At 38.6% G+C, this 16,259-nt stretch overlaps 1 protein-coding gene and 1 long non-coding RNA gene across 2 annotated transcripts; one reads left to right on the top strand and one right to left on the bottom strand.

The window, feature by feature from the left end:
* Window positions 1-4,537: 4,537 nt before the first annotated feature.
* On the bottom strand, window positions 4,538-16,012 carry usp31 (ubiquitin specific peptidase 31). Its single transcript, XM_015059319.1, has 16 exons — window positions 14,882-16,012; window positions 13,945-14,079; window positions 13,548-13,642; window positions 13,372-13,464; window positions 12,207-12,342; window positions 11,848-11,995; window positions 11,540-11,720; window positions 11,344-11,455; window positions 11,103-11,197; window positions 10,265-10,342; window positions 9,372-9,501; window positions 8,785-8,904; window positions 8,011-8,236; window positions 7,743-7,901; window positions 7,453-7,605; window positions 4,538-6,659 (listed from the first exon to the last, which is right to left on the bottom strand). The coding sequence occupies exons 1-16, from the start codon at window positions 15,404-15,406 to the stop codon at window positions 5,176-5,178; spliced, it is 3,870 nt and encodes a 1,289-aa protein (XP_014914805.1). The 5' UTR covers window positions 15,407-16,012; the 3' UTR covers window positions 4,538-5,175.
* LOC106964070 (uncharacterized) lies at window positions 9,426-10,354 on the top strand. The gene is made up of 3 exons (XR_001428315.1): window positions 9,426-9,519; window positions 9,610-9,845; window positions 10,268-10,354. It is a non-coding gene; the product is annotated as an uncharacterized LOC106964070 (long non-coding RNA).
* Window positions 16,013-16,259: the final 247 nt, after the last annotated feature.

Genomic DNA, 16,259 nt, shown 5'->3' with positions numbered 1-16,259 from the left:
AAAAAAAATGCACAGGCATATTGTGGAATAGAGGCTGTAATGTATAATAAGAATCAGAAAATGCAGCTGTCGATCTGATAAAAAGGAATAAACTATTCTCAAACTTAAAAAGTAACCATTTGCAACATATTTAATTTTACAAAACAGCTTGTGGATTATATAAAAGTAAAAAAAAAATAATGAAAAGGACATTCTGTGTATCCAGAATGATTTTCTAGCTTAACAATAAAGAAAAAAAAAATGACACTCAAGACATTTCATTACACAGCTTTCTAAATTCTGCATCATCCAAAGATACATAACCATTACATGTGACTGCTTAAGGCTAGCAAACAGTTTTAGTACATTTGTAGTGCTTACATTTGAAAAATGCCTCGAAAACCCACTTTAAAGCACTGCAAGTCTTTAAAACTTCGAAGCTGTACTTGAGGGAATATATTTGAAGTGCCACAGAACCTGCAGAAATGAAGTGTGCAACTCAATCGTAAAAATGCAGCTACTTTAGTTTCCAGGTTCAATGCGGCTTCAGTTTAGCAGCAAAATGCATATTGGAATATGTAACATGCTACTTTGAGATGTTTGCTCCTGCAGCGTGGCTGGCTAAATATTCAATTAACAAAAGTTCACAAGCCATGAAAAAAAAAAAAGAAAAAAAGAGTCATTTGTAAAACTGCCTTTTAAAAAATGTGAATCAATAATAAAAAATAAAATCAGCACGACTGAAATGACTGTCTGATAAATATGAAACTAAAAAAAATAATGTCATATTCATGTACTGTATTACAAAACTAAATTTGCTATCTCTATTTATTGCATGTAGCTACGTTAATATTTTTTTATTATATATATTCAAGACTGACCACACCTTGGATGCAGCTGAGAAAATGGCAACAGGGGTTCACACTTTTTTTTTTACCCCCACTGAAGTAAACTAATGAAAGGCTTTCACAAAATACAGTCATAGATAATGAGTCGACATAGTAATCACATATAGATTTTTCACATCCATAGTATTATCTCTGCTGGTGTGCAACGGTAAATGTGAAACGACAATGACAAAAAAAACAACAAAAAAAACCCACCAGACTAGTGGGAGCACCCAAAAAGATTAGAGAAAGTCAACATGGAGGAAATTAAGATGACTCGAAACACTTTACAGCAAAAATGAAATATTCTGTGTTGGATAATTCGGAAATATCGTAGAGGTGTGCAAATAAAGCAACGGGATATACCAGCAATCTATTGCAATTATAATATTGCATTGCAATCTATGTTACACAGCTGCAGACTCTTGCATAGTTGGTTTAAAATACATGCATTAGTGTTTTCATGCAACACTGCATTCATTAATCATTCTGCTCTGTACAATGACAAGTTTACAGGAAACGGCAAAGGAAAAATGAAAAAAAAAAAAAAAAAGACAGACATGCACTGCAGTGCAGAAGGGTAGACAAAGAAGATTCATGTGAAGATTGTGATTCAGCTTTAATGTTTTCAACTGGAATGAGAACTGGTTAACTCTTTGATTGTGCACATTTTTATACTTTTTTTTTCAATCTCAGCATATGGATATTAAAATTATAGCAAGTAAATCCCAAATTGTATTTGTTTGCTTTAGCACAATCTTTATCTCTCTTGAACATTTGGAAGCAGCTTTGATGTGTAAATTTAAAAATCGAAACATTATTTCAGCCATTCAACTGAAATATACAAACTACCCACTGAGTGATATATTTCAGGTGTTTATTTTTGTTACCTAGGTGATTCTGGATTACAGCTAATGGAAACCATAAATTCAGTTTCTCAAAAAAATATAAATACCACACAGGACCATTAAAATGAGTTTTTACTACAGGTGTGTCGTCTTATTAGGGACAACTGCTTTACAACAGCCGTTGTCAATTTCTATTTTGTGCATCAGCCACAAAAAGTCACCATCATGGAAGCTGCCTGTTCGCACAGTGCTTTGTCTCATACCAAAAGAAAGTTGAGTGGAAGAAAAAAAGAGTGGTAGTAAATATGGCAGAATCAAGAAAGGTAACCGTGGCTTTGAGAGGACTGTGAATCAAAAGGTCACTGATTTGTTGTGGGCAGAATCACAATGTGTGGCGTGCAGCTAGCACCGGAGCATAAATACTCATCGCACACATCTGTATCCGGACAATTAGAAAATTAAGGTCTCAGATTGCAGCAAAAGAGTGCAGTATCTTAATGAGAAACTGAATTTTGACTTTATTAGCTGTAAGCCTTAGTCAATAGAATTAACGGTTCTTTTTAAACTGAATTAGAGAAATAACCGTCATCTTTCAGTAACAATTCAATTCACTAAGTTTCATCTCAGCTGAAAACCTGCCCAATTTCCAAAGAGTTAGCTGCCTGACGTTTAATACTAAACTATAAGTCCTAATCAGTCAGATCTCTAAGTATTTTTGCATGTTTAAAGAAACTGTCAGAAATGTAGTGGTGATAAAAACAGATGGGAAAACAGTGGAACGTACCACCTGTCTTTACAGGGTCCCAAAAACTCTAGAATGTTTTAGGAAGATGATGTGCCCAAAAGAGATGATTTATATTTACATATTCTTAATAAAGTATTAACATTTTATTTTTTTATTTTTAATTTTTTTATCAGATTGTCTAACAGCGACCTCCAACCCTAATAGAAAATATAAAAAACCTTTGTAAGTAAAAGGGCATCACACCGCTTTATGGCTACATGAACTTGGACATGGAAACACAAACATGAAGGATGGAATGAGCCATTTCTGAAATGTACACCAAAAGTTACAGACTTTACAGAAAGACAAAGCAAAATGAATAATAATAATTTAAAAAAAGTCTCCTCTGATTCGAGTGCCATGCACATGTTCCTGATAGATTAGGTAAATAGAGCAGCTACAGCAACACCACATAATCTAAACATGCTGCCTTTTATTTTTATGGTCTGTGACAGAAATTAGCTATTATAGCGGGCATCAAGCGAGGATGATGTCATATCCCAATGTGTGACTGTAACATAAAAACATAATTAAACATGTTTGTTGTGTTTCATTGGTAGGTGTGTCTAGTTTTTAGATTCAGGCCTACTTACTTTGTTTTATGACACATTATTACTGATAGATCCTGCCTATCATGTGAACAATGCATTTCATTCAATCATTTTATTTGCCAGTTTAGATGGAGAATTATACACTTTCCAACCTGATGTTGGTGCATCGCTCAACAGTTATTTTAAAACTTAAGATTGGCAAATAACTATTCAGGGTTAGAGAGACTTTTGATAGATCTATAAAGCCAAGTAAGTCACATTTTGACAGACACATTCCATACAGACCATTTAAATAAGGCAGTCAGGTTCAATAAGGTGGCATTTCCTCAAACAACCCGAGAACCATTGTAAACTTGACAAATGCTACGGAAACAGATTCCTGCATATCTAAAGTAAAAAAAAAAAAACTATTTGAGATTTAAGTTCTGATCCTGTACAGACATTTAAATCTTTGAAAACAAAGTCTCTGCTGGTTTCTGATGTGTGAGTATTGCCAGTTGAGGTGGCACAGCTTTACAATGACAAAGCTACAGTTACAGTCTAAAACAAGCCTGACGACAGGCTCCTGACTTGCACATTACTTTCCTTCTATTGTTTATAAAGTAAAACTGTCATGCAATGTCTGGTAGATTGGATCAGAAAGTTCAGCATTCATGTCCACACATTGTCCCAGGCAACATCTGCTGAGTTATTTAGCTAAGTAAATGGCTCATTACCAATAATGCGATTCAGTCTTCAGAAGACAAAATGTTATTTATCAAAGATAGTATCTTGAATGAGGTACCAAAGGTTATGATACAAACACCAACAACTCTGTAACTCGTTAAAATTGCGGTTACACTTCTTAACGTCATTATTTAAAAGAAAAAAAACCTGTCAGTGCTACTGAAGCAGTGGTCTGTTACAGCACCAGGTGTATTAAATGAGATATTTCTTATGGTAGGGTGACCCCTGTAACATTGAGATGAATGTACCCTTTTACCATTTAAAGTCTAAGGCTGCTTACTCTACTTTACAATACACCCTATAATATGTAACCAACTATTATATAATAATTTTCCTGTTTTTATCTATACAAAGTGCTATTGAACAACATTCCTATAGGTGACACTTACAGTAAAAGACTATTTTGCCAAAAGGCAATATTTTGTTCCATGTGCAGCATTAAAAGGCGCTTAAGATCATTTCTTATCTTGCTCATAGAGGGGGGAAAACAGATACAATTTATGTTGTCTACAGTTTTATAGATACATCAATATATATTTATAAACTTTAATTTTAAAGGGTTTTCCTTTCAAAACATCCAATTTTTTATATTTTTTTTTCCCCATCGGAACCTAAATACATTTTTACTTTAAAAAAAACTTTTTATCAAAACAGCATTCTATAAAAACAAACAAAAGTTTCAAACTTTTGCAAAACTCCTTTCATAGAGCAATTTTTAATATTTCCGGTTTTGGTCTAAAGCCATCATTCACTTTAATCTTATTTTTTAATATTCAAAATAAAGACTCATTTGTTGTTGCTCCTATGCATCAATGCCAAAAGCTTTCAAGAATGTTAGTGAATCTTTACAAGTAAATATGGCATGCATTTTCCTCAACTGCTTTCAATTAAACAACTTAAGATTTATATTAATAAATGTGTAGACAACATGAAGAGAGGTGAGAAAAGCAAGAGGCTCAAAGCAATTCGCCAAAAATAAAATTTTTCAAGAATTATTTCAGAATGAAACTCTTAAAACGTGTTTTCCGAACGATGAAATAACTGGAAATTGGTACCAGAGGCTAATTTTGATGTCATGGTTTTGTTTTCTTTGCCACTGACTTTTTAATATTTACAGAAGACATTCGAAAGGCTGGAAAAATACTGTTAGCATGTCAGGCAAGTGCCATGAACTCGTATATGCAGACGACAGAATGCTTTTACTTTAATTAAAAACAAAAAAGAAATATCTTAAACAGGGAAATTTCAAAGCCAAAGATTTCGTATGGTAAGAAATCTTTGGCTGATGTACAAAACCATAACACCAAAAAGTGTGTCTCAAACACATCTGATGCTAACTGAAACCTAGGCACAACGTAAATAGCTGCATTGTTCTATTTCTCATTACTACCACCGATGTATCACTGAGGCCTCTGTGTTGTTCGAGCAGGAGATTGCATGCTTGATGACAGCTTTCGAGAAGATGCCATCTTTTCTAGAGGTTTTTTCCCATCTGTACGAGACTTGCTACTTACATCGGATGAGGAAGACTTGGACTTTCCTAGTAGAGTACGACTAAGAGAGCTGGGGGGCTTGGAAGACTCCTGCTTGTCTGAGTTTGACTCGCCTCCCAGAGTTTCTTTAGATGTTTTCGAGGACCCTGCGTCTCCAGTCTTCTGATCGTCACCGTCTACTTCCTTAGCTTGTCCGTTCTGCTTGCATGTCCTCTCCGAAGCCTTTTTGGTAAGCAATGCGCTTTTTCCTAAATCGGCCGACCGGCGACTTTCTCTTTGTCGGAGGGCACTCTTGAAGAAAGACAAGCCTTTTTCCTCTGATTTGCTACTCCGCTGCAGGTCTCTGGTGGATACACTTGGTGAGCGCAGGCTAGTGACTGAAGAACTGCTGCTGGAACTCCTTACAGACCTCCTCTCAAGCCGACTGCTGTCCCCATTCTTGGGAATTGAACTACGGGACACACAGCTGCTCCGATGGCTGTCAACGAGGGGGCTGGTGTGCATAGAATCTCTGCTGAAACTCCTTTCCATCAGTCGTTTCCGGCAGCTCGTCGAGCCTTTCTCAGTAATGCTCGAGTTCTTCTTCGCAGTTGGAGAGGGAGAAGCTGAAGACTGAGGTGTGGAGCAGAGGGAAGGTTTATGTTGTGGAGTAGCCTCGGGAGTTTTATTCGCTTCCTTCATTTTAGAGGGAGTTCCACTGGGTGTCAAGGTGCTTTTCTTTGTGTTTGCAGTCTTGTCCTTCGTGCTGCTCAGCTTCTTGCCTTTTGCCGGTGAACTGGAAGACGTGTCAGAGGCTGGGTTCTTATTGATTGAGCACAGACGTTTTTTGGAGGTCTTCTCCAACTCTGTTTTGCTGGAGCTCTTGATGGAACCTGTGCTCTCGGACTTCAGGGTGAATCCTCCAATGCTACTTTTTCTTTTTTGCTCTTTGGAGGGGGTTGCTTGAGTGGGTTGTATGTTTTGGTCTATAGCTGTGATCTCATTGTTGTTTTCAGTTGTGTCGCTTTTGTTGCTCTTCTTTTCCACTGGGGTGGGAGCCCTGCAGTACATCATGTCTAGGAACCTTTTATTGCTGTCTTCACCGAAGTTGCTTTCCATCATAGACAATGGAGTCCTGCTGCCAAAGTACCGTTCATGTCGACTGTAGCTGCCAAAACAGGACGTGGATACCTTATCGTCGCCTGCCTCTCCTATCCTCTCCAGAGGAGGAGAACACCGAGAGTCTAAGGAGAAGCGTGAGGGTGAGTTGGATCTCATCTGGAGCTTGGCAGAGAGAGACCAAGACGGCTTCATTCCACTGTCGCTGAAGGCCAAAGGGCTGGCAATAGATGACCTTGAGGACAAGCTCTGTCGCTGGATGCTTCTCACAAATGGGCGGACTGAAAATCCTCCTAAAAACAGCAAAGGTTTTAGAGATTCTTTTGTTGTTAAGCGAAAAAGATTTTAGTTTTTCCTTAAACTAAATGAGCAAACATCGAACTGGGGTGGGCAATATGGACTTCGAATTTTATCACAATATTTTGTGGTACTATTGTGATAATAAAAGTGATGATGAAAAACTATGTATTATGTCTTTAATAAGTAACTGTATGGCTCAGCAATCACAGCGTCACAAACACAAATACTATTCTTGAAAAATGTTCCCGTTTTAAATTGGCTTCTTCAATGGGAAATGTAATTGCAAAGTAACTATATTTAATCTAATTTTCAAATTTACTGATTTTTGTGGAACAGTGGAGAAAATAGTAAAAATAACATTCCTGGTAATGTTAGTATTGGATTTTTTTTATATCATTAATAGAAATTTATCAAGACAACAATAAATCAAAATTTTTATCATGATAAGAAATTTTCATAAGTGATAAACAATACAGTAAATGTCCACTTCTAATATCAGAATAATATGGAGTTTACAAAAGTAGGACATGATAATATTAAATTGAGGCGATCTAGTAATAACGGACACAAAAACAAGTTTCGCAACTCATAAAAATTGTGGTTGACAACTGAATCAATAAACTGACATGGACATAAATCATAACAGACAGTTCATTTCTGGTTGTAGGCTTCTTTAGCTTTGTGAGTCACTCAAAATGAACATGGGAAAAAACAGTCAGATGAATGTGGTTGAAATGACCACTTCCCGCGCAATTTCAAACACTATAAATGAAGGTCTATCCTCACCATCATCCTCATTACGTTCTGCAGGAAACTCCACCGACTCAGCCAGTGAAGCAAGCGAGGTACGTCTGGATGAAGCTCCAGAGGCCAAACTGGCAGGCCTGCTTCCAGGTAACCTATTGATCCAGTGGTCGCACAGTGATGAGCTAGTAGAGCCTGTGTGACAGACGAGGGGGGGATTCAGCCACAGATCAAAACTTAAGCTCCGGCACAAAGAGAGTTCTCAGGTAATTTTGTCAAAACATGATCATTGGGTCAAGTCTGCATGCAAACAGTATATAAAGGATGCTGACCAGCAACAGAGCTGTTGGCAGACCAAGAGGGAATTGTGGTTCTTCTCTGATAAAACAGTATGTAGGCCGTTTGCTGACACACAGCATCGTCAGAAATTGGTGTCACCTCACTGTCGTCGAAGCAGTACCACTGACCATCAACAGAGTTTTTGCAGTAAGCTGAGAACACAGACCAAGAATAAAACGGGTTCAAATTAACAATCAAACCCATTCATTTGGATCTTGAAATATGAACATTGTTTAAAAGCGCTACAACTAAGTGCATCACCAGTGTAGTGTCCTCCATGCATATTGCCATGATGGTTGCAAACAGCATACAGGTCATAAAGGTAGTCATCCGGGTTCCTTCCAAGGCCATAGGAACGTCTCCATGGCGACCAGTGAGACGGTAAACTCCAGCTGCTCTGGCTTCTCTTGACCACATGCGGTGCCATATCCATCCCCATCAGTGGGAACCTCACCATGTTCTGCATCTTCACCCTCCGGTCTCCTTCCTGAATTCAGAAACCGATCGAGATCCAGAAGCAGGATAGATTGAAACGTTTTTTTTTTTTCTTTTGTTTTTTCAAAAATCTATTTTAAAAAGTGTGACTTGTGTAATATAGAGATTAATTAAACAAAGTGACATATTTCAAACATTTATTTCTGTTAAATTTTGTTTTAATAACCACTAATATGCATCAACAACCAACTTCCACAGCAATGACTTTCATGGCTTATGCTCCTCTAAACAGAGGGTATCAATAACTGAAAACTACTGACAAATCAGCAGTCTTGTCTATACCCGAGTAGACAACAGAAAACCTTCAGATAAAACAAATCCTTTTATATAGATTTTTTATTTTTTTTGGAACATTTTAATTTTCTGGGACACTCAATTTTTAGTTTGAACTATCTGCAAGCCATCAAGATAACCATGAGTAAATGTAATTAATTACTGAAATAAATTGTGTTTTTAAATCATTTTTAAATTCATTAGGATGCGATTATATGCTTGAAAGACTGTTTTAAGTTTATTTAGTAATCGCTTAAGCTCAAATACCTGTCGAAACCTCTTGAGATGCAGTATAAGCACATCCGGCAGCGTCCACAAGCTGAGCTTTATCCGGCCCTGCTGCAGCTGCTTGCAGTGGGGACAGCGCCAGGCATCGTCTGGAGCCAGCTAAAACACACACACACACACACACACACACACACACACACACACACACACACACACACGCCCACACACACACACAGGCACGCAGTCCAAAAAGAAGAACAAGCTTCAACCACACTGCTTTTAAAATAAGCTCCACACAGGATGAGGCCCACGTTTCCACCCTTTTCTCTACTTTCCACCAGAGCAGTTGGAGGCAAGTTAAACCACAATGGAGGCATTTGACGAAGTTTAGGATTTTTAGTCTATCTGAAACATAGCATTAGCAGTTACATGCCGTTAAACTGTGAGAACAGAATAGCTTTTGGATGTCTGGAGAAATTTTTAAACTGCAAAACAAAAACAAAAAGAAAAGTAGGGATGTTTTTTTTTTTCTTTTTTCAAACTGCTATTGCCAAGGCAAATTTAGGTTATATTGTTTTTCATGGAAAACTACTGAGTGAAAGCATTTTTTGTCTGCTGGTTTGTACCTGCTCCTCTTTAGTGTAGAGCTGGAAGCACTGAGCAAGGGTGCAGGCCTGGGGCTGATGATGCTGCTGCCTGTGCAGATAGACGCTCTCTGCATCTGGAATGTACTCCTCCTCAGTGTGGCCGAACAGACTGCAGAAAACAGGAGACGTATGATCAAAATGATCACAGGTATTTCTTCAAATACCTTCTGTTTCAGTTGATATTATTATGAGAGTGTATTTTGACACTGTATTGCAGGTTAACACCAATAACTGTGGCAGTAATCAGTTTGAGTTTATCACTTCCTCAAAATGACCAGATAAAAACAACTCAGAGGACTCTTCTAGAACTAAATTTAACGACTGCCCACAAAAGAATCCCGATCCAGAGAAATGTAAAAGATAGTGACTGAGTCGGACAAGAAGAGGCATGTGAACTGATGATCCAGGATAGTTTGGCTGGCATGACATAAAAAAGCTTATTCATCTGATTGGGTAGGAGGACTTCATCGCTGGTGTTTAGTTAAAAGAAAGCTTTTTCCAACTGCAAAGCATCAGTTCAAAGAAAAATCTGGTTTATTTTTTCAAAATCAGACAATTGTGAAAGGCAGTACCAAAGTAGAAGCTTTCAAAGAGCTCAAAAAAAGTCTGAGTCTGGTTTGAGGTTCTTTTGAAAGCAAAAACATTGTCAGAAATTCTGATCAAAGTTGTCAGATTAGGTCTCCGTGACTTTTATAAATTGTTGTTGACCTGCAAAATCTTCTGCACTACAGGAGATGTTATTCACTGGCCGAAGGTTTTCGATTTAAATAATACAATCTTTTTAACATTTCTAAATAGTGCATTACAGAATCTCTCTTTTTATGCCGTTTAGTAGTCAGCATTAACTTTAATTCAACTGTGTTTTAACTCACTAGTCCTTGGTTTCCTTGTCCCACTCGACCACAATCTTCACATGTGGAGGTCCCCCTTGTCCACAGGACTTGTACGCTCTGCAATAAAAAAGAAAAAAAAGTCAGTGGCATTTTTTTTTTTTTTTTACAATTCAGACTCCCATTTCACACATTTCGTTCTCTGACTCGTTCCTGTACAAAACCATTTTGTGCTTAAGTCCTTAAACTATGTCATTTTATGTTTAGTTGTCCTTCAGCATTTTTATTGATTAGAAATAAATAGCTGTAAAAGTGTCAGATCTGAACTTTAAACTTATTCAATTGTAAAAAACTGAATTGCTACAGCTACATACTAACAATAAAATATTATTAATATTTTTGTTATGTGAAGCCAGTGTCAAGAATTGTTAGAACCAAATGTCCTTTCATTCACTATATGTCACTTAAAGATCAAACGGTGTAACAGCAACAATACATAAAGGATTACTACACAAGAGTGACACGCTTCACTGGTTCATTAATGCAAAATCCAGTGGGTTAACAAAACAAGCTAAACTAGAATCTCAACACTCAAATTCCTGCTTCAACATAACTTAACCCAATATGTAAAAGCAATAAAACTAAAGGAGAACATGAGTAGAAGCAAATCTAGAGTAGATTGGCATATTCTATTTATCTCAATTTTCATATATGCTATAATTATTTTTTGGAAGGCGTATTTCTACGACCGAATGAACTACAAGAAGATGCATCCCAGAGAATCCAAATCAGGCTTAATTTATATGTGAAAATAACACTTGATGTCACAGGTCCAATCTATAAAAGTTTAGGAAACATGACATTAACTACACGAACTGACCTTTCAACCGTTGGGTGACACAGTGGTCTCTCATCTTGAGGAAGGAGGTAGGTAATACCAACGACGCCAACCACCCGAAGACTGAAAGGCCCAACCTAAACAATAAAGTAATAGATGTTCTACTTTCTTTATATTGCTCTTTGTGATCTCACTGCTGGTAAAAAAACGAGTCAATTCATAGACAAAATATTTCAATTAGATTACGCACAATGTAACGGGCAGTAATGTAAAATCTCCCGACCTGAATGTAGACCCCAGGCCTCAAAAGATGTCGCATTTTCTCCAGGATCTCTTTTTGTAGAGCATCCCAAGTCACAGTGCGCTCCATGTACAGTACAAAAGGCAGGCCAAATCTAATAAGACATATTATAAAGCTGTCATTAAATGGGAAGACACTTCACCAAAATTACAAGCGCTGACATATTTCATAGCCGTACCTTTTTGCCTGGTGGCCAGTGCACGCTCTGTTACACACCAGGAGAATAACCTTTTCTGGCCCTACGTTTTTATTTGGAGATCCAGTTACAGGAGTCATTGCCCCCTGCATGAAGGATGGAGTCCTGCTGATTTCTGTCCCATACTTTAAATTGTTGTGATTTAAATTTGCCAGAAGGCTTCCTGTGACAAAAAAAAAAAAAAAAAAAAAAAGGCACACTGATGTTTCTGTGTCTGCATCGTTTATTATACGCAGAAAAACAACAACAACACAGTACCGAACCATTTTTGAAAATTGTTTCCAGCTTACCTCTTTTTGTGCGTAGGTTTTCTAATTTGAAGGTCTCTGGTGTCTCAAAGGCAAAGATGGAATCGCTCTCTTGGATGATGTCAAGATCGTCGTCATCGTCGCAAAACGAGCGGTGGAAGCCATCGTAATACATTTCAGTCAGAACAAACTGCATGAAAGGAAAAAGGAAAGCTGACATAATGCTTCTGCTGACAGCTAACTTCAATTTCGACGCACGCTTCAGGGAAAACTAGCTCCATTTACAAATTACTATCTGACTGGAAGGTGGAACAGGTTCAACAAACACTGACTGAGCCGACACCTTGTGCCTGTAACACAGCCTTTCAGTGTCAGACCCTGAACAGAGACAGGAATAGCACCTGGTCCATTGGGATCTTGATTTCACGTGACACGGCGTCTCTGAGGCGATAGACGGTACTTTTGAGAGGAACAGCAACTCCGATCCTCATGCAGTGAGAGTACTTCCCCTGGTAGACCACAGTCACATACAAGGGCCTGATGAAAGAAAAAAAAAAAAAAGTAAAAAATATTGTTTTATGTATATCGATTTGGAAATGCCCAGTTCTTCCAGGTGTTAAGAAAAAAAAAAAAAAAAAAAGTTTGACACTTTAAAATGAAGTATCACAGAGTGACTGACATTCTGACTCAATAAATTAGTAGTTTATCCTTTACTAATGCAGAAACCGCATCGTTTCTGAATTATTCCAACAAAAATAATCATAGTTTGCATTAATAACTGCACATTCAAGAGAAGACGTTTGATACGCTCAACAGTAATGTTTCTTTCCAGTCAACAAGATTTTTGATCCTTGCAAGGCCAAGTCCTTCAACACATTCTTGTTTTCTCTGTTTTTAAGAAGGTAAAATTTGCTCTCATTTAAACATTTGTCACTTCTTCACTCCTACCAAAGACAAGAATCTGGAATTTGGGACAAGTGGGAGCCCCCCCCCCTCTCCCACAGCAAACTCATTCATCCTGTACTACCAAAGAGAAAAGATGAAATGCTTACAGGTTAAACTTGCTGATCTACAACATAACAACATGCTACAGTAGTTTTTGTTTTTCTTCTTCTCTCTCCTCCCTCTGGGCTCACACGTAATTGTTTTTGTTTAAAAACTGGAGCACATGCTCCTTCTCAACCCGTTTGATGCTCCTGCACCTTTAGCCTGACGGCCCTCCTGTCAAAACAGGTTTCCTTCCTTCCCTCCACCGCCACACACCCACACACACACACACACACACACACACACACACACACTCCAACACTTCCATTATTGTCACACCCTTGTAAGCTTCTCAAAACACACACACCTGCATGCACAAACACTGTGTTTGACCTATCGTCAAAAGTGGCAGTGCTTTAGAGACTGCATGCAGTGTATTTAGGTGTGTGCAGTTTCAAAGAAGAAAACACAGCCACGTTAAGTGGCAATAGTTAGGAACATGTAGGGACCCGTAAGCAGAGCTCTAGAAACTGGTTCCTCCCTGCTGATCCACAACCAGAGCTTTAAAGAGGAACTCACCGTGTGTGTGGCAGAGGGATTGGTAAGGAGATGCAAAGGAAGGGGTCAAAGGTGTTGCTCTGCTTTTGGCAATGCGGGCACGTAAGGGAAGACCTGTAAGGGGAGGGAGGGGGGGAATAAATCTCTTAATGTGATCAACAGATAGTGTTAGAAGACTCTAAATGAATTAAGCCTACCTGTACTGAGCCTGGAACAGCTCCTGCACGAACGACCCAGCAGAGAGAGGAGGAGAGGGCCCCTCTATGCTCTGGTCATCTTCTTCAATGGGAGGCTAATGAGACGAGATGATTTATTAACCTGATTGGTCATAATTACACTCGTCAGTGAGGTGCAAATGATGCCTTGAGATGCAATTTATATAACTAGATTCAAGTGGAAGCACAAGGTCAGGCGAGTCTAATTTGGTCCGACTACATTTTAATTTGATGAGCAAAATTAAATAAGAAACAATGTGATGGGGAAAAAACATATATAATCTGATGGCTCAGAGATCAAAAGGGAAGTCTCAGATTTCTCACTTAAATTACAGGACGTCCTGCAACTTGTTATCCTTCTGATAGCTTCACAATTCACCTTAATAGCAGGCCTGGTGTTTGGGTTGACGGTGTTGAGATCCTCATGTACTCTGTCCAGCAACCACAGCAGAAACTCTTGAGCATCGTGCTGAGCGTTCCCTTTAAACTGTGTGGCATTTTTTGACACAGCATTCTGCAACAAACAACAAAATCCAACAATACAAAAAACTGACAAAAGCTCTAAAACATTCATTTTGCCTATGATTTTATCTCTGTTACATGTGTCTTCCAGCCTTATTTTAGATAAACACAAGGGCTACAAAATATGTTGTAAATATTTCCTCATCTTAAAATTAAAATGTGCAATAATATTATAGCAAATTTTGGCTTAGAATGCAAAATTTCCTGACAAATAAACCCTAAGTGTGTGGAATTAATAATTTGCATGCTGATAAATAGTGCAGCATCAACCAACGAAACAGACATTGGACATTTTCTGCCATCAGCTCTGACAGGTGATCATTTGATGAAATAATAAACTGGATTTTCTTTCTATTATTTATCCAAAGAATAAAGCTGAAAATTACCACAATTTTCAATGGCATCAACTTTAATTCACATTTTCTAGATGAATACAAATTCCTCAAAGGCTAGAGACATTTTTACTGAAATAAAATGACTAACCAGTCAGAAAAAAAAAAATAGCATTTATCTTTAAAGACTGGTTATTTTTTCTAAGTAATCAGAATCAACAGATAAGACTCAAAAACAAAATTGGCACAAAGTATTGGCCCAAAAAAAAGAAAAAAAAAAAGCCTGATCAGTGCATCCATCTCTACCCAACAGTGTGTTTTGTCTGTTTGATGAAGCCTCAGTTTAGCATATATTCACATCAAATCAGTGCCAAGATGCTAAAGGTGACAGAGAATTGGAAACATTGTAATATGAGAAATCAACATTAATGTCCATTCAAACTGTGTTGTTTTGGTTCTTACCTTGAAGTCCCTGCTATGCTGAGGTGTGTACTCAAACGTCCATAAAGCCCGCACCAGTCCGGACAGCTGCTCGGTCACTTCTCCTTTGCCCAGAGGACCTTTTTTCTGCAGATGCACGCCGTTTGTTTTGGGCTTATCCTCCTCCAACTCCTCGCCTTTGTAGTGCTCCAAAACGAGGTACTCGGCGAAGAGTTCCGTGTTACTCAGGCACTGCAGGATTGCATTCATGAAGCAGGTATTACCGTGGTTCTTCAGACCGGACACTCCGGGAACTCTATCTCCGGACAGGAACCCACCAAAGTCCCCATCCTCCATGGGAACATCTTTACTCCCAGATTTGAACGCGGAGAATCCTCCATCGTCCTTGTCGTCGTCGGTTTGTACTTCAGATCCAAAGTGTGATAAGGCTGTCAGAGTCCGGAGGACTTTGCTCATAAAGCTGCCCACGGAGCGCACAGAGCCTCGCCTGAACAGCTTCTTGCTGAAGCTCGACTTCTTGTCCTTGGTTGCGGCTTTGCAGGACATGATTTCCCTTTTGCCTTCTGACAGACGGGCTGTGCTGAACCAGGGTCAGCTCACTGGCTGCCTGCTGCTACATCTCCAAACAGCTAGTATTGGGACAACTCCGAGTCTGTTAGCTAACCTTAACCGTTGATACACGGGACATTTTGCCTGAGATGTGTCTCCCTAAAACTCGCACAGCAGTTAATTGCTTTTTTTTTTAATGTATAAAACAATTACAAAGGACTGCGATAATTAACAGAATAATATCCAGATATTAGCCCGGTTATTATGGAATGGTGCAACTTGCAACGGAGTTACCTTGTTTTTGCGGCTCTCTGCCCTGCAGCGATGAATCAGTTATGCTGAAGTATAAAATAACAGCAGCCTTAGCTAATTTAGCCAAGGCTAATGCTAGCTCCAATAACAACACGAACACCTGAAACGGTGACAGTCTGTTTCGGTCGAGATATTTTGGTCCAGTCGGAACGGATATCCCGCCATGGCATGCAGCTAAGTCAGACACCGTGCTGAAACTGAGTAGCCTCACATTTTAGGTTCATTTGGAGACACATTCGGGCCAGACTGGAAAGGCTTGATTTACTTCTTCTTCATGTGAGATGCGTAAGTCACAGTTTACAACTGCTTTACAGCACCACGCACTGGACAGGAGGGAGACTTACTGAATTGCTGTTTAGTTTTTATGATTTGCTTCTCATTTGGCATTGTTTAGAGCCAGAGCAGAGGTTTGTGGCGTACCCAGAAATTGTGCTCAAGTAACATTAGCACTGCTTCAACATGTTTTAACTGAAGTAAAGGTATAAACTAGCCGTCCAAAAAATTACTAAGAGTATAAGTATTTCATGAAAATGCTACA

The sequence above is a fragment of the Poecilia latipinna genome, unplaced genomic scaffold (genome assembly GCF_001443285.1).
Source record: "Poecilia latipinna isolate Pla-1442-1.1 unplaced genomic scaffold, P_latipinna-1.0 Scaffold1619, whole genome shotgun sequence".
Lineage (NCBI taxonomy): Eukaryota > Metazoa > Chordata > Actinopteri > Cyprinodontiformes > Poeciliidae > Poecilia > Poecilia latipinna.
The sequence above is the reverse complement of the archived record's forward strand: the minus strand, read 5'-3'. Positions and strand labels throughout refer to the sequence as shown.

What these genes read in the sequence shown, in the direction of transcription:
- usp31 (XM_015059319.1), bottom strand. Translation starts at nt 15,406, where the DNA reads ATGTCCTGCAAAGCCGCAACCAAGGACAAGAAGTCGAGCTTCAGCAAG. An exon ending in GGCCTGGGGTCTACATTCAG is followed by an intron (nt 11,198 to 11,343) that starts GTCGGGAGATTT and finishes TTTATTGTTTAG; the next exon opens with GTTGGGCCTTTCAGTCTTCG. An exon ending in GACAAGGAAACCAAGGACTA is followed by an intron (nt 9,502 to 10,264) that starts GTGAGTTAAAAC and finishes TGTTTTCTGCAG; the next exon opens with TCTGTTCGGCCACACTGAGG.